At 41.5% G+C, this 22,348-nt stretch overlaps 1 protein-coding gene across 1 annotated transcript; it reads right to left on the bottom strand.

The window, feature by feature from the left end:
• Positions 1-2,418: 2,418 nt before the first annotated feature.
• Positions 2,419-20,783, bottom strand: NANOGNB (NANOG neighbor homeobox). The gene is given in 3 exon segments (XM_088837050.1): positions 2,419-2,594; positions 2,597-2,882; positions 20,502-20,783. Coding segments are annotated over 3 exon segments (744 nt in total).
• Between the last annotated feature and the right edge of the window lie 1,565 nt (positions 20,784-22,348).

Below are 22,348 nucleotides of genomic sequence, written 5' to 3'. Positions count from 1 at the left end.
TCAATAACTCAGCTGTGCCCGACTCTTTGCAACCCCATGAGCTGCAGCATGCCAGGCTTCCCTGTCTAACACCAGCTCCTGGAGCCCACTCAAACTCATGTGCAGAGTCAGTGATGTATTTACAACACATACGTATATCAAATTATTACATTACACCTTGAACTAATACAATATTGTAATAATATATCAATTACATTTCAACAAAAATGGGAAAATAAGTTTAAATGGGGGAAAACGACTTCCAGGCTCTCAATTAGCACTGTTTGGTAGTTGGGGGCAGTCAAGGCCACCAGGTACGTTGGTTTGCCTGCAGCTCTCTAAACTGCTGGTACGGGAAGTTTTGTTCTTTGCTGGTGGGGGTCTTTGCATGAAAGCCTGAGATGAATTCACCCCATCCCCCTACCTGTGTCCCATTGTGTCTAAAGGAAGAGCCTCCGGAGAGAAAGACCAAAGGGCAGGGGGCTGGTAGCTGGAAGGTAGGCTTACTACATTCCTTGACCTAGAAAGCAATTTGAATGAGGCTGAGAATGCCTCGGGAGCTGTCAGAGACCGTGGGTTTGTTGGGGTGGGCTGTGTGGGTGGAGGAGGGGTATGTGATAATGTGCTGAAGTCCAGAGCGCCAAATGCAAAACTGAGTCAATGAAATCATGATTTTAAATTTGTTGGTTCTAGAGCAACATATGGGAAGGAGAAGGGAAAAAAAAAAAAAAACTAAATACTAGAAAGGAGAAATATTTTATGGCTATGATTTATTCCTTACTTATAGACAAGAAGTGCACTTTGTGGGACTTTCCTGATGGTCCAGTGGCTAAGACTTCACACTCCCAATGCAGGATGTCTGAGTTTGATCCCTGGTCAGAGAACTAATCCCAAATGCTGCAACTAAGACCTAGCACAGCCCATAAAATAAATTTTTTATTTTATTTATTTATTTTTTAATTTAAAAAAAAGAAAGAAATGTACTTTGGGCTACACAGTCTTTTAGGAGAGCTGGCCCTGTTAACTTTTCATTGGGTTTTGTTGATTTGTCAAGGATAAGGGACTGGAAACCCACTCCGATATTGTTGCCTGGGAAATCCCATGGACAGAGGAGCCTGGTGGGCTACAGTCCATGGGTTCACAAAAGAGTCGAATACGACTGAGTGACTAACACTAACAGTCATCACAAGTGTTTTTTTAATATATTTATTTTAGTTATTTGGCTGCGGTGAGTTTTAGTTGCGGCATGTGGCATCTAGTTCCCTGACCAGAGATTGAACTCCCAGCCCCCTGAACTGGGAGTGTGGAGTCTTAGCCACTGGACCACCAAGGAAGTTCCATCACAAGTGTTTATACAGACTTTACCTCCCCTCAAATCTCAGGCATGACATACACATCAAATGTGAAATTATTAAATGTACTGTTGATTTATTAGTCGTAGAACTATTGAATTTATTATTGATATATCATTGCTTTTAGGCTTCACCCCTTTATCCACTTGAGTTTGCTTGAGTATGCCCAAATTGGTAGACATTCACTTATTATTTTTTTGTAATTCTCAAGTAAGTTTTTGCTACTATTTCTTTCCTCTTCACATTGTTTCACTCTGCCTAGTAAACCCATTCTATTAGTAACAGCTTCTTGTCAGTGTACATGTGTGTGTGTATACATTTAGTGATTTAACAGTAGATTGGCCAGGAAATATTTATTTGTTGCTGTTACAGCTCATAGTAAAGAGGTACCTACCATGAGCTTGAGAGGAAATGAATAAGTAAATGTTATCTCTACTTTTGAGGAGCTAACCATTTCATAGAGTAGATTAAATGTGTGATAAATATTGAAAACAAATCAACCAAACAGCACCAGGATGTATACAAGAGATACTGGGGGTGAATAAACAAGGAAGGTAGAGTCGAGGAAGGGAGTCAGGAAAAACTTCTTGGAGGAGACTTGGAGTCTTCTTGGAAGAGGACTTCTCAACTTAAGAACTCGACTTCTTAAGATAGGAAAATGTTGAGAGACTAAGGAAGGGAATTCCAGGAAATAAACAATGTGGGCAAAGGCATTAGGGAAAATGATGGATTCCGGTACGGTCACTTAACATGGCTCAGAGGCAGGGTGCAGTGGAAGGGGCTGTGAGGGAAAGTGACCGGAACTCATCTAGAGCGAGCTCTATTTTTTTGGCCTCTGAGGCATTTTATTTGCACACATACATATTGTTGTTATTCAGTTACTAAGTTGTGCTTAGCTCTTTGTGACACTGTGGACCGCAGCACACCATGCCTCCCTGTCCCTCACCATCTCCTGGAGTTTGCCCAAGTTCATGTCTATTGAATCAGTGATGCTGTCCAACTATCTCATCCTCTGCCGCCCTCTTCTCCTTTTGCCTTCCATCTTTCCCAGCATCAGGGTCTTTCCCAGCGAATCAGGTGTGTTGTATTAAATGTATATTACATTTAATACAGGTTTAAAGAGTCCAATGATTTTCCCTCCTATGTGTTTTCATCTTACTTCTTTATGGTCCATGATGCCTGCTGAGGTTGTCAGTACAATGAAACCAAACCAACAGGACAAGAGCAGTTTATTCTGTTTTTCCAGATCTTTCACATCCAATGTGGGCTGATCACGCCACACTTATTTAATCTGCCTGTGAGGTTCACAACAGTTTTCCCAGCCTTGTGGTCATCAGTGATTTCAAATTCGCCAGTGTAACCATGCTTCATCATCACAGTTAGAAACATAACAAAGAAAAAAAAAGAAACATAACAAAGACTTTGGAGCACAGCTTGGTGTTTGCCTCTCTTTTCAGCATTGTTGATACTCTTGAGAGCATCAGCCAGGACATGCGTGGGCACCGTAAGGCAACGTGGGAAGATGGTAGAAAGAGTATAAGTGAGCTCTTGCTATATAAGGCACTGTTGGGTCTGTGTTGTAGGCACCTTAATTAGCATCTAGCCCAGCATCTGATGTGCAGTATATGCTCGAGCTTTGTGCTTTTAATAATTTAATAGGTCTTTGCAAATTAGAATTGAGAAACCTAAGAGGTGAAAACTGATCACAGGAATAATAAAAAAACAAAACAAAACTGCGTTTTGAATTAAATCCCCTCCTCTTACTAGTTTGCACTTTCCTGGTGTTCTTCTTACTAACCTGGTGATTCTGTCTCTTTCTGGTTCTTCCTCACTCCTACATCTAAAAATTAGAGTGTACCCAAGTTTAGCTATCTGGCTTCACTGGTGGCTCAGACTTAGAGTGGCAGACTCTCCTGCAGTGCCGGAGACTGGGTTCGATCCCTGGGTTGGGAAGATCCCCTGGAGGAGGGCGTGGCAACTCACTTCAGTTATTCTTGCCTGGAGAATCCACATAGACAGAGGAGCCTGGTGGACTACAGTCCATGGAGTTGCAAAGAGTTGGACACACCTGAAAGACTAAACAAAGCACACAGCAAGTTTAGTTCTCAAACTGCTACCTACAGTCACTGCTTTAGTTATCTTAGCCTATATTATAATTTTATTTTTTTGGTCACATGGCTTGTGGGATCTCAGTTCACTCAGTAGGGATTGAACATACCATCAAAATTTAGCAGAATCCAATTTGTTGTTGTTTAGTCATGAAGTCATGTCTGACCCTTTGGACTGTAGCCTGCTAGCTCGCCTGTCTGTGGGATTTCTCAGGCAAAAATACTGGCGTGGGTAGCCGTTTCCTTCTCCAGAGATCTTTGTGAACCAGCCCAGAATCCAATTATTTCTTTCAATTTTTTTTCTCTCCATGTTTCCTTTTTCCACTGTTTTTGATCATCATATAGACTAGGGCACAGAAAATCAACGGACAGCAAGAAATGGTTATTTTTTTATATAAAGAACATGTATTTATTTTGTTACTGTTCATGTCACAAGAGAGCTGGGGGCTTGAAATTACCCGTGTCCTGTGTCCTCTGGGAAAAGAGAAAGCGCAGGGCTTCCTTTCGTGGCCCAGTGGTAAAGAATCTGCCTGCCAATGCAGGAGACATAGGTTTGATCCCTGATCCAGGACGATCCCACGTGCCTCAGAGCAACTAACCCAGTGCATCACAACTTCTGAGCCTGTGCTCTAGAGCCCGGGAGCTGCGTCTACTAAAGCCCATGCACGCTAGAGCCTGTGCTCCGCAGCAAGAGAAGCCACCGCAGTAAGAAGCTTGAGCACCACAACTAGAGAGTAGCCCCCCTCGCCACAATTAGAGGAAAGCCTGTACAGTTACTGAGACCCAGCACAGACAAAAATAAATCCTTTTTTCTTAAAAAGAGAGACATGGGGCTGCACCTGACCTTTTCTAAGTATCTCCAAGGCTACGGCCCTCACCGAACCACCATCTATATTGCTGGCATTATTCCAGTAGCCTCTCATCTTTGAAAAAAAATTTTTTTAAAGACATATCACATTAAGCTCTTCCTTTGCTCACAACCCTCCTTTATTTTTCGCACATTCAGAGTAACAAGTCAGTACACTGAATTACAGAAGCCCTCTTCTGGCCATGTACTTCAGGCTTGTGTCCTTGTGTTTTCCGCCATCTCCAGGAAGCTGGCCTCCCTGCTGATCCTGGAATGAGCCAGGCAAGCTCTAGAATCAGGGCTTTTGTGTCCTTACTTTTCTCTCTGATCAGTTCCCTGCCCTTCCCCGCCCCCCCAGAATTACACCCAACTTGATCTCTCCCTCCCTTTAAATCTATCACTTGCCTCTTCAGTAATGCCTCCTCTTCCCAGTCCTTCTCTACATTTCTTTTTAGCACTTATCATCATGTAGCATAATATATATTTTTTCTGTCTGCTCTATCCATCTATCACCATCTTCTGTTCCCCGCTATTAAATTCTGTGAGGGCATTATTTTCATTTTTGTCTGTTTCGTTTAGTATTTCCAGCCCTAGAAGAGTGTGGTCCACAAGCCAGCATTATAGGTATCTCTTGGGAGTTGTTAGGGACATAAGTGGATGGGCTTTACCACAGAATTGCTGAATGTGAGTCTCTGGTCCGGGTGACCGGAATCTGTCAATCTGTGTTTAAAAGTTCTTCAGGTGAATCTTTGACAAGTGGTTGTTTGAGAAGTACTATTATAGAACAGTCATGGGCAATAGAAGGGATGCTCTCAATCATTGTTTGTTGATGAAGGAATGGGTTTCAAAAGATCTAGAACTTTGTAAGTAAATAGAAGGCAGAAGCCATTTCCTACATTTAAATTTTAAATTGTACTTCAATGTGAAATACAAAATAGCACTTAAAAAAAAACAAAAAACAATGCTTTTGGCCTCAGGTTCCCTAAAATGAATGCAGTGAGCCTGGAACTCTTGGGAAAGAGCTGACTTTAATTTGCAACAAATTAGCTCTTTCTAGGTCCTCTGAGAGATAGATTACTCTTAAATTGCTTGTGTTGTAAAAAAATGAACCACACAACCACCCAAACTGCCATTTCAGAGGCTACTAATGGAATTTCACAGTATGTTCTCCACTGACTTTGGCTGTTATAAGAGCATTAACACACTTTTATCCACCCAGCCAGCGAAGAAGCTTCTTACTTACTTAGTAGACTATATGATAAGCCCTCAAAATGTACCTGGCATCCAACTTTAGTAAATTACTCATGGCCAATTTTGTTTCATCAGTGACCTTACCGTGAGTACAAGCTTGGACATCCAATAAAAGATTCACCTAACAGGAAAATAGGTGACACGTCACTGACACCTTTTTCCAGCATCTGAACCTTTACATAATTTAATAACTCTTGTGATCATTTTATCTCCTAATACTTCATTAGTCTGTCCCTTGGATGTTCGGTGTCCTTGTTGTTTGGTTGCTAGGTCTTGTCCGACCCTTTGGGATTCTATGGATTGTAGCCCACCAGGGTCCCTGTCCATGGGATTTTCCAGGCAAGAATTCCGGACTGGGTTGCCGTTTTCTTCTCCAGGGGATCTTCCTGACCCAGGGATCGAAGCCCCGTCTTCTGCTTGACAGGTGGATTCTTTACCACTGAGTCACCTGGAAAGCCTATATGTTCAGTCCCACCCCCTTTACCCTCCTTCAGGCATCATCTCTTGCGCAGACCTCCACAGACTTCCATTTAACCTTACATAGGTGGAGCCCACTGTGTGCCTGAGTGATTGACCTTCAAATCAACCATATTATCCTTTGGCTGAAGTTGTCCCTAAAGAAGACCACAGCCTGCTCTCTGCCTGCCTCTTCAGCTTTGGCAGATTGCTTTACCCAACCAGTCCCTTCTGTCCTGATGCTTTTCTCCTCTCTGCTTGGGCGCATTTTTAGTTTTTCAAGATGCAGATCAGGTGTCACCTGCTATAATATCCTTTCTCTCAGTGACTTAGGCATCCCTCTTCTGTACCTAACTCCTCCCATGGCAGTTGTCACTTTGCATTTATTTTTTAATTTAAAAACATTTTGGTGGGGGGAAGGTAGTCTGTGTTGCAAGGCATGTGGGGGTCTTAGTTCCCTGACCAAGAATTGAACCTGCATTCCCTGCATTGGAGGCTTGGAGTCTTAACCACTGGACCACTAAGGGAGTCCCAACATTTTGCATTTTAGTTATAGCTTTTGTTTTTTTGTATTTGGATTCTATCTGGAATAATAACTTATTGAGAGTCTGGTTTGTTACTGCAGCCTAGTGCAATACTAGTCAAAGAATGGTCCTGCTTTCAGATCACATCAACATTACCTGGGAGCTTGTAAGAAAAGCAAATTCTTGGACTGGGTATTACCCCAGATTTACTGGATCAGAATCTGGGAGTGGAGCCCAGGAATCTGTCTTTTCAGAATCTCTGATTTTTGTGAGCTCTGAAGTATGAGGAGCACTGATTTAGAACACAGTGCTTGGCAGTAGGGGAAAATCTCAATTAATATTTAAAGAATCTGCCTGCGATGCGGGAGACCTGTGTTTAATCCCTGGGTCTGATCCCTGGGTCGGGAAGTTCCCCTAAAGTAAATGGCAACCCACTCCAGTATTCTTGCCTGGAGAATCCCGTGGACAGAGTCCATGGGGTCGCAGAGTCGGACACAACTGAGCAGCTAACACATATTTATTAAGTTAATAAATCAGTTCCAGTGGCTATAACACTGATATTCAGAAAGCTGGAGAATTAAGAGAACTCTCAAAAACCAAAGCAAAACAAATCAAATTTCTTCCTTGGGGTTCTGATTCGTCAGATCTTGCTCTCCCTAAAGGCTTTTGATACAGAAGGACTAAATTACTCTGTCTCCCAAATTGTAAAGTCTCCTGGCGTCAAGTTCTAAAGGTCAAACCATCAATTTGAATTGTCAGAATCCTGACCCTCTGCAACACTATGGACAGCGTAACTCCCTTTCCGCCCTACCCTCAGGGGATCCTTCACCTACAGTAGAAATGGATTTTTTTCTTTTTTTCCATCCAGGTTAGGTCTAGCCCCCAGGGAAAGGCGGAACCTACAGGAATGTCTACCAAAGTTTAGCAGATATATACAGTTGCTCTGGAACTCGGCCGTATTATTGGCCCAGAAGAGAATAAGCTTCCCAGTTTCTCAGTAGGTTTTAGAGAAAGAGGAAGAAGTTAGAAAAGTAGGTCTTTGTGGAAGGAGTAAGGTGGTGGTGGTGGTGGTGGTGGTGGTGGTGGTGGTGGTGGTGATGTGGAGGGGGTGTGGAAGAAACAACCACCTTAGTTGCTGCTCTAGTTGACTGGTGTTGGGATGAAATAAAGCTGTTAACCCTAATAACACTGCACCTAAATACTGTACTTAGAATATTTCAGGACACCAGGGTATTCCAATATTATATAAGAGGAAGACGGAACAACAGATTCCTGCCTCCCAGGAGTAAATAAATTCAATCCCAGAAAGAGAGAAGTCAATGCTAAGGTAAATAGCAGGATGTGGGGAAAGAATTCAAATTTAAGGAAGCTATTTTTTTTTTTAGTGACATATAGTTAATTTATATTGTGCTAGTTTCAGGTGTACAGCAAGGTGATTCAGTTTTACATATGTATCTGTCCTTTTTCACATTCTTTTCTACTATGAATTTTTGTAAGATATTAAATATAGCTCCTTGTGGTATACAGTAGATCCTTGTTGTTTATCTATTTTATATATAGTAGGATTCCCTGGTAGCTCAACTGATAAAAGTATCTGCCTGCAATACAGAGACCCCAGTTAGATTCCTGGGTCGGGAAGATACACTGGAGAAGGGATAGGCTACCCACACCAGTATTCTTGGGCTTCCCTGGTGGCTCAGTTGATAGAGAATCCACCTGCAATGTGGGAGACCTGGGTTTGATCCCTGAGTTGGGAAGATCCCCCGGAGGAGGGCGTGGCAACCCACTCCAGTATTCTTTTCTGGAGAATCCCATGGACAGAGGAGTTTGGTGAGCTGCAGTCCGTGGGGTCACAAAGAGTCGGACACAACTGATCGACTAAACACGGAACAGCACAGTGTGTATATATTAATCCCAAACACTGTCCCTGCTTAGTGACCATGTTTGTTTTTTATGTCTGTGAGTCTATTACATAACCAGTAGATTCACATTTCTATGCCTCAATTTCATGAATGTACATGAAAAAAAAGACATATAGTAACTGATCAGAAAGGTATGCTGGGTCCCAGAGTGGGCTGCACTTAAATGTACCTCAATGGCATATTGGTTATTTTGAATTAAAGTTGCTTAAGACAGGATCTATGTATTGCACTCAATATGCCACCAAACTTGGAAAACTCAGCAGTGGCCACAGGACTGGAAAAGGTCAGTTTTTATTCCAATCCCAAAGAAAGGCAATGCCAAAGAATGTTCAAACTACTGCACAATTGCACTTATCTCGCACACTAGCAAAGTAATACTAAAAATTCTCCAATCTAGGTTTCAACAGTAGGTGAATTGAGAGCTCCCAGATGTTCAAGCTGGATTTAGAAAGGGCAGAGGTCCCAGAGATCAAATTGCCAATATCCACTGGATCATAGAAAAAGCAAGAGAATTCCAGAAAAACGTCTTCTTTTGCTTCATTGACTATGCTAAAGCCTTTGACCGTGTGGATCACAACAAACTGGAAAATTCTTTGCACGTGCTGTGGTTCATGGGATCGCAGAGTCGGATACAACTGAGCGACTGAACTGAACTGAACTTACCTGCCTCCTGAGAAATTTGTGTGCAGGTCAAGAAGCAACAGTTAGAACTGGACATAGATCAATGGATTGGTTCCAAATTGGGAAAGGAGTACGTCAAGGCTATATATTGTCACCTTGCTTATTTAACTTATATTCAGAGTACATCATGTGAAATGCCAGACTGGATAAAGCACAAGCTGGATCAAGATTGCCAGGAGAAATATCAATAACCTCAGATATGCAGATGACACCACCCTTATGGCAGAAAGCAAAGAGGAACTAAGGAGCCTCTTGATGAAAGTGAAAAAGGAGAGTGAAAAAGCTGTCTTAAAACTCAACATTCAAAAAACAAAGATCATGGTATCCAGTCCCATCACTTCATGGCAAATAAATGGGGAAATAATGGAAACAGTGACAGACTTTATTTTCTTGGGTTCCAAAATCACTGCAGATAGCTGGCAAAGGTCCATCTAGTCAAAGCTATGGTTATTCCAGTAGTCATATATGTATGTGAAAATTGTACTATAAAGAAAGCTGAGCACCGGAAAACTGTGGTGTTGGAGAAGACTCTTGAGAGTCCCTTGGACTGCAAGGAGATCCAACCAGTCCATCCTAAAAGAGATCAATCCCGAATATTCATTGGAAGGACTGATGCTGAAGCTGAAACTCCAATACTTTGGCCACCTGATATGAAGAAATGATTCATTGAAAAAGACCCTGGTGCGGGGAAAGATTGAAGGCAGGAGGAGAAGGGGATGACAGAGGATGAAATGGTTGGATAGCATCATCCACTCGGTGGACATGAGTTTGAGCAAGCTCTGGGAGTTGGTGATGGACATCTAATGTGCTGCAGTTCATGGGGTCTCAAAGAGTCGACACAACTGAGTGACTGAACTGAAGACACGATCAATGCAACAGGGGTAATCTGACTCTCCTTTTTGTCTCCCTGAAAGCAGGAAATAGATCTCTTCTGTGAAACATGGACTCCCCCGTGTGGAGAGAGAAGTCCACCCTTATCCCCAGTGACAGGGAATTCTGGCCAAGAAGTCTGTAAGCAAAACTTGTTACTTCTTTAATTTATTACCCTAGGCTCTAACTCTTTAGATTTTGCACTAATTGAGCTCTGAAGTCTGAGTTTCTTGGTCCTGTCAATTCTTTTGCAAATCTATTGTTTCTTGGTTTAAAAGTATAAACGCTGCTTTCTTTGACCACCTCTTAGGTCCTATTTCTATGAGATGGTCACTATTAAAATTTGTTTCTTTCTCTTTTTTTTAAGCAAAAACATTATCAGTTCAGACGCAAGAACTCAAGAGCATGAGAGGGGGAAATTCCCTTCCCCCACCTTACAGGTATATCTTGTAAGTGCTCAGTCAGTGTTAGCTATTATTATTTTCGCTCTGTATGCTATATTTTGGTGGCTCAGTGATAAAGAATCTGCCTGCCTTGCCAGGAGATACAGGAGATGTGGGTCCAATCCCTGGGTCAGAAAGATCCCCTGGAGAAAAGCGTGGCTACTCATTCCAGGATTCTCACCTGGAGAGAATCCCATGGTCTGAAGAGCCTGGTGGGCTGTAGTCCATGGGGTCACAAAGAATCAAACACAACTGAAGCAATTGAGCACAGTCTAACACATGCTCTGTTTTTGGAAGTCCATGAATTCATTCACTCAGCGAATACTATGAAGCATCTCTGAAGTGTCAGGTGCTGGAATAAAGAAGTGGATTATGCATGCTTCCCAGTGGGCTTTCCAGGTGGTGCAGTGGTAAAGAACCCACCTGCCAATGCAGGAGTCTGGAGTTTGATCCCTGGTTTGGGAAGATCCCCTGGAGAAAGGGAATGGCTACCTACTCCAGTACTCTTGCCTGGAGAACTCCATGGACAGAGGAGCCTGGTGGGCTATAGTCCATGGGGTCGCAAATAGTCGGACACGACTAAGCGACTAACACTTTCACTTTCAATATCAATGAACCTTTCCATGAACAAAAATAACTATTACTACTATCAGTGTACTAACTAGATTACACGTACTCTGGCATCCACAGATTTTCATCTTGTATAGCACATTTGGAATCGTTATTTCCATCCTTAAAGAGACATGTCAAGAATGGAGGTAGTTGAATTTGAGGAGAATATAATTCATTGCATAAGAGTTATGTGTGTGTGTGTGTGTGTGTGTAGCAAATCCTTTTGTTTGCATCCTTCTCTGATGCCTGTATCAGCTAACATAAGATGTATAGATAATAATTGACTTACATCAGTGTATTTAAGATACAGTGTATCAAGGAAATCTCTGATAGCTCAGTTGGTAAAGAATCCGCCTGCAATTCAGGAGACCCTGGTTCGATTCCTGGGTTGGGAAGATCATCTAGAGAAGGGATAGGTTACCCACTCCAATATTCTTGGGTTTCCCTGGTAGCTCAGCTGGTAAAGAATCCACCTGCAATGCGGGAGAACTGGGTTCGATCTCTGGGTTGGGAGGATCCCCTGGAGAAGGGGAAGGCTACCCTCTCCAGTATTCTGATCTAGAGAATTCCATGGACTCTATAGTCCATGGCCTCACAAAGAGTCAGACATTACTGAGTAACTTTCATATCAAGAGGAGTGAATATCACCCAGATTTTGTATTATCTTGTTGGGAAAGAGCACATTTTTGGTTTTACACACGATAGTTTTATTATGTTAGGTAGAAATATGACTTTGCTATTTTATTTGTAGGTTAAATATAGTTTAAGGAGATGTATATGGGTGCCATGTTGACAAGGGATAAGCTATGATTCTTAAATTTATGTGTCAACCTGGCTAGTCAGCAGTACCCAGGTATTCAATTAAACATTAGTCTGAGTGTTGTTGTGAAAGCATTTTTATAGATGTAGTTAACATCTACCATTAGCTGACTTTTAGTAAAAGAACATTATCCTTACTAATCTGAGTGGGCCTCATCTAATCTGTTGAAAGTTCTTGAACAAGATAGAGGTTTCCCCAAAGAAGAAATTTCACTTCTGGAATGCAGCTTTAGCTCTTGTCTGAGAATTTCTAGCTAGCTGGCCTGCCCTCTGGATTTTGGGTTTACTAGATACACAGAGCCACATAGCTGATGCCTTGAAATAAATATCTATATACAGTTGTATAACCCACTGCTTCTGTTTCTAGCTGTCTTGTATATTACCTATGAATAAAGTCAAAATTAATACCTAGGTGTTGAAAGTGGCAGTTGACATATTTGGTTTGTTGAATATGGCATTCATTATTAATAAAGTTCTTTTCATCTGGCCTATATGGGCTTCCCTTGTGGCTCAGCTGGTAAAGAATACACCTGCAATGCGGGAGACCTGGGTTGGGAAGATCCCCTGGAGAAGGGAAAGGCTACCTACTCCAGCATTCTGCCCTGGAGAAAGAGTCAGACATGACTGAGTGATTTTCACTTTCATCTGGCCTATATAAGTTATTTCTTGATTTTTAAACAAATACATTAAAAGCTCACTTTTGATATTGAGTGATATTAGCAAACATACATTGATAAAAACATAAAATACTTTGCAAGGTATATTTTATTCATTTGGGGGTACATTTAAAAAAAACTATTTTATTAAATAGAATAGTTTAAGATTTACAAAAAAGTAAACAGTACAGATTATTCTCATATACTCCATGTCTAATTCCTCCTGTTATTAAATATTAGATTAGTATGGTACAATTGTCATAATTAATGAACTGACATTGATACACTGTCATTAACCAAAACACATGCTTCATATTTTCAAAGATTTTACCTTTTGGGGGAGGGGGAGGTGCTGTGCCCTGCAGCATGCGGGATCTTAGTGCCTCCACCAGAGATCCAACCAGAGCCCTTGGGAGTGAGAGATCAGAGTCCTAACCACTGGACTGCCGGGGAATTCCCCTATGTTTCTTTTTCATTTTAAAACATTTTCCTATAAATGTAATATAAACAGTTATTATAAATGCAAGTTAAAGTAGTGAACTGAAATATTGAAGGAAGACAAAGTCATTCATTTACTTCCCTGCCATAGTTAGTAATTTATTTTATCTTTTTATTATATACTTGGCATGACACTGTACAGGAGACAGGAATCAAGACCATCCCCAAGAAAAAGAAATGCGAAAAAAAAAAAAAAAAAGAACTGCGAAAAAGCAAAATGGCTGTCTGAGGAGACCTTACAAATAGCTGTGAAAAGAAGGGAAGACAAAAGCAAAGGAGAAAAGGAAAAATATACCCATTTGAATGCAGAGTTCCAAAGAATAGCAAGTAGAGGTAAGAAAGCCTTCCTCAGTGATCAGTGCAAAGAAATAGAGGAAAACAATAGAATGGGAAAGATTAGAGATCTCTTCAAGAAAATTAGAGATACCAAGGGAACATTTCATGCAAAGATGGGCTCAATAAAGGACAGAAATGGTAGGGACCTAACAGAAGTCGAAGATATTAAGAAGAGGTGGCAAGAATACACAGAAGAAGTGTACAAAAAAGATCTTCACGATCCAGATAATCACAATGGTGTGTTCATTCACCTGGAGCCAGACATCCTAGAATGAGAAGTTGCGTGGGCTTAGGAAGCATCACTATGAACAAAGCTAATGGAGATGATGGAATTCCAGTTGAGCTATTTCAAATCTTAAAAGATGATGCTGTGCAAGTGCTACATGCAATATGCCAGCAAATTTGGAAAACTCAGCAGTGGCCACAGGACTGGAAAAGGTCAGTTTTCATTCCAATCCCAAAGAAAGGCAATGCCAAAGAATGCTCGAACTACCACACAATTGCGCTCATCTCACATACTAGTAAAGTCATGCTCAAAATTCTCCAAGCCAGGCTTCAGCAATACGTGAACCAAGAACTTCCAGGTGTTCGAGCTGGATTCAGAAAAGGCAGAGGAACCAAAGATCAAATTGCCAACATCCACTGGCTCATAGAAAAAGCAAGAGAGTTTCAGAAAAACATCTATTTCTGCTTTACTGACTACGCCAAAGCCTTTGACTGTGTGGATCACAACAAACTGTGGAAACTTCTGAAAGAGATGGGAATACCAGACCACCTGACCTGCCTCTTAAGAAACCTGTATGCAGATCAGGAAGCAACAGTTAGAACTGGACATGGAACAACAGACTGGTTCCAAATAGGAAAAGGAGTATGTCAAGCCTGTATATTGTCACCCTGCTTATTTAACTTATATGCAGAGTACATCATGAGAAACACTGGGCTGGATGAAGCTCAAGCTGGAATCAAGATTGCCGGGAGAAATATTAATAACCTCAGATGTGCAGATGACACCACCCTTATGGCAGAAAGTGAAGAAGAACTAAAGAGCCTCTTGATGAAAGTGAAAGAGGAGACTGAAAGAGTTGGCTTAAAGCTCGACATTCAGAAAACTAAGATCATGGCATCTGGTCCCATCACTTCATGACAAATAGATGGGGAAACAGTGGCTGACTTTATTTTTCTGGGCTCCAAAATCACTGCAGATGGTGATTGCAGTCATGAAATTAAAAGACACTTACTCCTTGGAAAGAAAGTTATGAGCAACCTAGACAACATATTAAAAAGCAGAGATATTACTTTGCCAACCAAGGTCCATCTAGTCAAGGGTATGGTTTTTCCAGTGGTCATGTATGGATGTGAGAATTGGACTACAAAGAAAGCTGAGCGCCAAAGAGTTGGTGCTTTTGAACTGTGGTGTTGGAGAACTCTTGAGAGTCCCTTGGACTGCAAGGAGATCCAACCAGTCCATCCTAAAAGAGATCAGTCCTGGGTGTTCATCGGTAGGACTGATGTTGAAGCTGAAACTCCACTACTTTGGCCACCTGATGCAAAGAGCTGACTCATTGGAAAAGACCCTGATGCTGGGAAAGATTGAGGGCAGTAGAGGAAGGGGACGACAGAGGATGAGATGGTTGGATGGCATCACTGACTCAATGGACATGGGTTTGGGTGGACTCCGGGAGTTGATGATGGACAGGGAGGCCTGACGTGCTGCGGTTCATGGGGTTGCAAAGAGTTGGACACGACTGAGCGACTGAACTGAAGTGAACTGGAATGTTATTTACAGCTGTGATCATACCCACTCACACATTCTTGTGTCTTGCTTTATTTTTTAAACTTCATATATTATTTTCCCAGGTCTTTCATTATACTCATTCAGTTCAGTTGGAAAGAACTTGGAAAGGCAAGTTTTAGCTTTGAGGTTAACCAGACCAGGGTTTGAATCCCAGAGCTATTTGGATCGTGGCCAAGTTCATTTAACCTGATTTTCTAGTTCTTTTATCTGTAAAGCAGCTGCAGGGAAGGCAAAACTTCACCTCTACTCTTATGTAGTCCCTGACTGGGCTCAAGAATTAAGTTGACACGAAAGAGATTAAAAAGAGAAAAGTATTTCACTTTAATTGATGATTTTACATATGGATTCTTCACAGGAAAATGAAGACTCCAAAAGCAGTATATCAGTTTTTAAGGCTTAATTTTCTGTGCTGACCACTTATCTTCTAACATAGGTTGCTAATATGACACCTGATTATGACCAAAATAGAGATAAATAATAATTGCCCAGGATAACTTGAAAATTAAGAAACTGGACAAATGACTTACATGTTCCCCTTAGATACCTCAATCATGAAAATGCCATGATAGCAAGATTTTTGCCCACTTTGCTCATCTGGCACCTAGAATCATGTCAATTATATAGAAAGAGGTTCAGTAAATATTTTAATAAGTATTAAGTGAATGTATATAAGTGTATGTGTGTGTGTGTGAGAGAGAGAGAGAGAGGAGAGATAATGGAGAATTAAAGATCAGAGGGGGAAGTAATGAGTTATTTAATCAATGCTTCTAGAAAAGATTGATAAAATTTATATAAAAATTGAGAACTGCTATTCAGAGATTTCATGAAGTGGAAAGAAATGCCATAAATCTACAGAAAATGCATGTAACAGAAAATGACAAATTTGGGGTATCTGTAACGCAGAATTTCATAAATCATAATCAGTAAAGCCCTGTCCACCTTGGAAGGCTTTCTTCTCAGGGCTCCCAGGACCCAGTCCTTTTCTGAGATTCCTTCTGTGTCGATGGTGCACATTCCAGGTTTTCTTTGATTCTTACTACTCCTCTCTCCCCCTCCCTGGCTGAGGACCTACTGTGTATCTCAAAGCTACATCTTCTAGTCTAAACTCAGTCTGTCAGAAAATCTACTTTCCTTTCTTCAAAATATACCCCCAAATCTTCAACTTCTGACCACCATCACCTCTAAACTAGAAACATTTCCTGGTGTCTGGCTCTACCTCATCTTCCCATCCCATGGTCTATTTCCAACCAAGCAGAGTTCAGTTCAGTTCAGTCGCTCAGTCGTGTCCGACTCTTTGCGACCCCATGAATCACAGCACGCCAGGCCTCCCTGTCCATCACCAACTCCCAGAATTCACTCAAACTTATGTCCATCAAGTCGGTGATGCCATCCAGCCATCTCATCCTCTCTCGTCCGCTTCTCCTCCTGCCCCCAATCCCTCCCAGCGTCCAAGTCTTTTCCATTGAGTCAACTCTTCATATGAGGTGGCCAAAGTATTGGAGTTTCAGCTTCAGCCTCAGTCCTTCCAATGAATACCCAGGACTGATCTCCTTTAGAATGGACTGGTTGGATCTCCTTGCAGTCCAAGGGACTCTGAAGAGTCTTCTCCAGCACCACAGTTCAGAAGCATCAATTCTTCGGTGCTCAGCTTTCTTCACAGTCCAACTCTCATATCCATACATGACCACTGGAAAAACCATAGCCTTGACTAGACAGACCTTGGTTGGCAAAGTAATGTCTCTGCTTTTTAATATGCTGTTGAGGTTGGTCATAACTTTCCTTCCAAGGAGTAAGCGTCTTTTAATTTCATGGCTGCAATCAGCATCTGCAGTGATTTTGGAGCCCCAAAAAATAAAGTCTGACACTGTTTCCACTGTGTTTCCATCTATTTCCCATGAAGTGATGGGACCAGATGCCATGATCTTAGTTTTCTGAATGTTGAGCTTTAAGCCAACTTTTTCACTCTCCTCTTTCACTTTCATCAAGAGGCTTTTTAGTTCCTCTTCACTTTCTGCCATAAGGGTGCAGCTGCAGCAGGGTAGTTCTTTTAAAACGTAAATTACACAATATCATGCCATGACTGAAACCTTAACAGTGGCTTTCAATATCTTACAGAGGAAAAGCCAGAGATTTTGCAAACTTCTAAAGCTGATCGCCGAAGAATTGATGCTTTTGAACTGTGGTGCTGGAGAAGACTCTTGAGAGTCCCTTGGACTGCAAGGAGATCCAACCAGTCCATTCTAGAGGAGATCAATCCTGGGTGTTCATTGGAAGGACTGATGCTAAAGCTGAAACTCCAATACTTTGGCCACTTCATGCGACGAGTTGACTCACTGGAAAAGACTCTGATGCTGGGAGGTATTGGGGGTGGGAGGAGATGGGGACGACAGAGAATGAGATGGCTGGATGGCATCACTGACTCGATGATGCCAATTCTGGGAGTTGGTGATGGTCAGGGAGGCCTGGTGTGCTCTGATTCATGGGGTCGCAAAGAGTCGGACACGACTGAGCAACTGAACTGAACTGAAAGAATTTGGCTCCTTGCTCCATTTCTTATGTCTTAACACTTACCCTCTCATTTACCTCCATCCCTTCTGCTTGGCTTGCTTTTCAGTAAATGAACCTAGTATGGTTTCAATTTCAGCCTTTGCACTTGCTGTTTGCTGTGCAGAAATTTATATTTTCATATAAAAGTAAGAGTCTTTTTTCTTTTTTTTTTCCTTTTTTTTTAATTTGGTCATGCCCCATGGCTTGCAGGATCTCAGTTCCCTGATGGGGGATTGAACCTGGGCCTGGCAGTGCAAATGCTGAGTTCTAACTTCCAGACTGCCAGGGAATTTCCAAGACTTATTTTCCAAAAGTATTTTCTAGATTGAAATATAGTTGATTTACATTGTTGTGTTTCTGTTGTAAAGCAAGTTCAGTTCAGTTCAGTTGCTCAGACGTGTCCGACTCTTAGCAACCCCATGAACCACAGCACGCCAGGCCTCCCTGTCCATTACCAACTCCCAGAGTTCACTGAAACTCACCTCCATTGAGTCGGTGATGCCATCCAGCCATCTCATCCTCTGCCGTCCCCTTCTCCTCCTGCCCTCAATCTTTCCCAGCATCAGGGTCTTTTCAAATGAGTCAGCTCTTTGCATCAGGTGGCCAAAGTAGTGGAGTTTCAGCTTCAACATCAGTCCTACCAATGAACACCCAGGACTGATCTCTTTTAGGATGGACTGGTTGGATCTCCTTGCAGTCCAAGGGACTCTCAAGAGTCTTCTCCAACACCACAGTTCAGAAGCATCAACTCTTCAGTGATCAGCTTTCTTTATAGTCCAACTCTCACATCCATACATGACCACTGGTAAAAGCATACCGTTGACTAGACGGACCTTGGTCAGCAAAGTAATGTCTCTGCTTTTTAATATGCTGTCTAGGTTGGTCATAACTTTCCTTCCAAGGAGTAAGTGTCTTTTAATTTCATGACTGCAATCACCATCTGCAGTGATTTTGGAGCCCAGAAAAATAAAGTCAGCCACTGTTTCCCCATCTATTTGTCATGAAGTGATGGGACCGGATGCCATGATCTTAGTTTTCTGCATGTCGAGTTTTAAGACAACTTTTCCACTCTCCTCTTTCACTTTCATCAAGAGGCTCTTTAGTTCTTCACTTTCTGCCATAAGGGTGGTGTCATCTGCATATCTGAGGTTACTGATATTTCTCCTGGCAATCTTGATTCCAGCTTGTGCTTCCTCCAGCCCAGCAGCAAAGTGATTCAGTTATACATATGTGTGTGTGTGTGTGTGTGTGTGTGTGTATATTTATAGCTGAATCGTATAGCTGTATAGCTGAATATGTGTATGTGTTTAAAGAACAGTTCTGCAGTAGGACTTGTGCTCTACAGCAGGACCTTCTTGTTTTTCATTTCATTTCTAGTAGTTTGCATCTGCTAATTCCAAGCTCCTTTTATCGCTCTCCCACCCTCTTTACCATTTGGTAACTATAAGTTTGTTTTCTATCAGATAATTTTTCTCACCTTCCTCCAGTTTTTCTCTAAATGTATTTGTTGACAAAGCAGTATCCAGAAGTGGATTTAAATCTGTACCTGAGAAAACCATTAGAATTTGTGATTTAGAGCTTGAGGGTTAGTGGAAGTTTCTGGGAAATTTTGTTCGAACTTGTGATCAAGTAAAATTTAAAACACAGAGCATTTCTACCAGAGAGATGAAATTACAAATTCAGGCTTCGACATTTAGGAACTGGTGCTTGTTGATAAAATCACATTTTTTATTTTTAATTCAAAAGTTGAATTGTTTACAATTGGATTGGTTCTTTGATGCTGCCGCCGGCTTTCCCTGGGTTTGGAGGGTGGGGCTTCTCTCTAGTCCTGGAGCCTGGGCTTCTTACTGCAGTGGCTTCTCTTGTTGCAGGGCACAGTTCCAGGCACGCAGGCTTCAGTGGTTGCAGCGCGCAGGCTCAGTAGTTGCAGTGTGCTGGCTGTACGGTGGGCAGGCTTCAGTCCTTGTGGTGCCCGAGCTCAGCAGTCAACTGTCAGGCTCTAGAGCCCTGGCTCAGCGGTTATGGCTCACCGGCTTAGTTGCTCCTTGGCATATGGGATTCTCCCAGACCAGCGATGGACCCTTTTCCCCTGCATTGGCAGGTGGGTTCTTATCCACTGCACCATCAAGAAAGTCCTCACATTCTTTCCTAACAATTCAGTTTCCTCATTTTGGGTCTAGAATAACAATCAAGTGAGGTAATATTAAATATTTGTACATGAATATCCGTAAATAATATATACAAATTCCATAAACAACCAATGCCATTAAAAGTGTTGATGTTTTTATCTTTATCTTCCTTCCTTCCCATCAAATGAGCTTTTTCCAAACAACAGAGGGGAAAGATGAGCACCAAATGTATTCAACATCTAAGAAACAAAGAAAAGACAAAATTATTTAGTCAATAAAAATCTAATGGCTGCCATTCTGTGTCTGGTAATATGATTGCATGATAAATGGTGACATGACCACAGGTGTATTTATGTGTGTCGAGGGGACTGAAAAATAGGACATAAAGTTGATGGGATACTTAACAACTGTGGGAACACAATGTGTCTCCAGAGGTCAATGTATTTTTTCCATTTTATGTTCTACATGTCAAACATCCTTACCTCTTCTGTTTTGTTTTATATGCCTTCCAGTATATTTCTTTTTTGTATATCTTCCTCTTTTTACAAAACCATCTGTTTATCTGCAAAAAAAAAAAAAGGTTGGGAGGTGATTCATCCAGAAATAAGGATAATGGTTTATATGGGTAAGAGTTCTACACCGGGGACTTTGTCAGTAAACAAATATGTGGTCATACCTGAGTCTCTGTCATGCTAAATTCAAATGCTAGTGATGAAATATCCTGAAATGTGGGATTTTTGTTAAATTTAAACGTTGCCCAGAGACGGTCCATGAGGGGTCTGCTGACAAATTTTTTCTTCGGGTGTCGTTCCTTATTTTTCTTTTCTTTCTTGTCCTCCTCCTTGTCCTGTTGCTTTTCCAACTTCTCTTCTACGACTTCTTCCTTTTCTCCTCCTCCTTCTCTCTTTCTCTTCTTTGTCTTCCTTTCAACTTCAAGATGATTTTGATCACAGAGCATCCCTGGTTGTTTCTGTGCGCCAGAATCTGTGGAATAAAATCAAGTTGCAGCTAAACTGGTCACTCAGATCCTAGTATTCTTCAATGTGAGACTATATTTGATTTTCATAAGACAGCAGTGTCAGACATTGTTGGGAAGCAGAGGAAAGGAAAAGTCAAGTTGTCTAAACCAGTGAAGATTTTCATGAAAAGAATGGTGTGAAAAAAATTTTCTTTTGAATGTTAAGTAGTGATAAATAAATACTTCCTAAGGAAAGGATATTTATTGAAGTTGAAACATCTGTATGTGATGTTAAGTACTCAAAAATAAGTGAACTTGAAATGAAATAAGCTATGATTGACCTTCCTTAAAGGACTATGCATGCTAAGTCACTTCAGTCCTGTTTGAGTCCTTTCGACCCTATGGACCATAGCCCTCCAGGCTCCTCTGTCCATAGGATTCTCCCGGCAAGAATACTGGGATAAAAAAAGGGAAAAAAAAGAATACCGGAGTGGGTTGCCATGCCCTTCAGGGTATCTTCCTGACCCAGGGATCAAACCCGCCTCTCTTAGTTCTCCTGCATCAGCAGGCAGGTTAAGGACTGTACTGGCTTTCTATTTCTATTTCAGAAAATTTTGCTAAGTTTTAGAAATTTGTCCTTATAGTTCACTTTTCCCAGGATCTTCCTGGCATATGTTCATGTCTTGGCATAAGTACTAATATCACCACTTTTACCTTAAAGTACTCTGGCTTAAACTATATATTATGTGATTCCATCACTTACATTATTTAGGAAACCAAATCAGTAACTTAAAGGTAACCAAGACACATCAGAAGAGTTTAATTAGGAACATGTTGCTGCTGCTGCTAAGTCACTTCAGTCATGTCCGATTCTGTGCGACCCCACTGACGCAGCCCACCAGGCTCCCCCGTCCCTGGGATTCTCCAGGCAAGAACACTGGAGTGGGTTGCCATTTCCTTCTCCAATGTGTGAAAGTGAAAAGTAAAAGTGAAGTCGCTCAGTCATGTCCGACCCTTAGCGACCCCACGGACTGCAGCCTACCAGGCTCCTCCATCCATGGGATTTTCTAGGCAATAGTACTGGAGTGGCTTGCCATTGCCTTCTCGGCATTAGGAACATAATGAACAGCAATAGTTATTGAAACAAAAAAGAATGATTGTACAAATGGACAAGTTCACCACTGAAAAGGAAAGAGGGGCTAAAATTAGACCCTAGTAGATAATCAAAAATTGATGTATGATAATGGAGAATTTCTGATCAGTGGTGGGAAGTAATGAGCTGTTTAATCAGTGCTGCTAGATAAGACTAATCAAATTTATATAAAAATTGACAACTGCTATTCACCAAAGATTTCATGAATAAAGTGGAGAGAAAAGCCATAAGTTGGCAGAAAATATATGTAACAGAAAACTGACAAATTTTTGGTATCTATAGGAAAGAGCACCCATAAATCTATAAGGAAAAAACATCCAAGAGAGAAAACAAAAGCTGTGCGTGTGTGTGAGGGCTGGGAGTCAAAAGTAGATCTGAATGGCTAATATTTTGAAAAGAATAATCAAGATGA

The sequence above is a fragment of the Moschus berezovskii genome, chromosome 6 (genome assembly GCF_049115385.1).
Source record: "Moschus berezovskii isolate FMDL1 chromosome 6, NW_MosBer_1.0, whole genome shotgun sequence".
Lineage (NCBI taxonomy): Eukaryota > Metazoa > Chordata > Mammalia > Artiodactyla > Moschidae > Moschus > Moschus berezovskii.
This window is presented reverse-complemented; position numbering and strand designations above follow the sequence as displayed.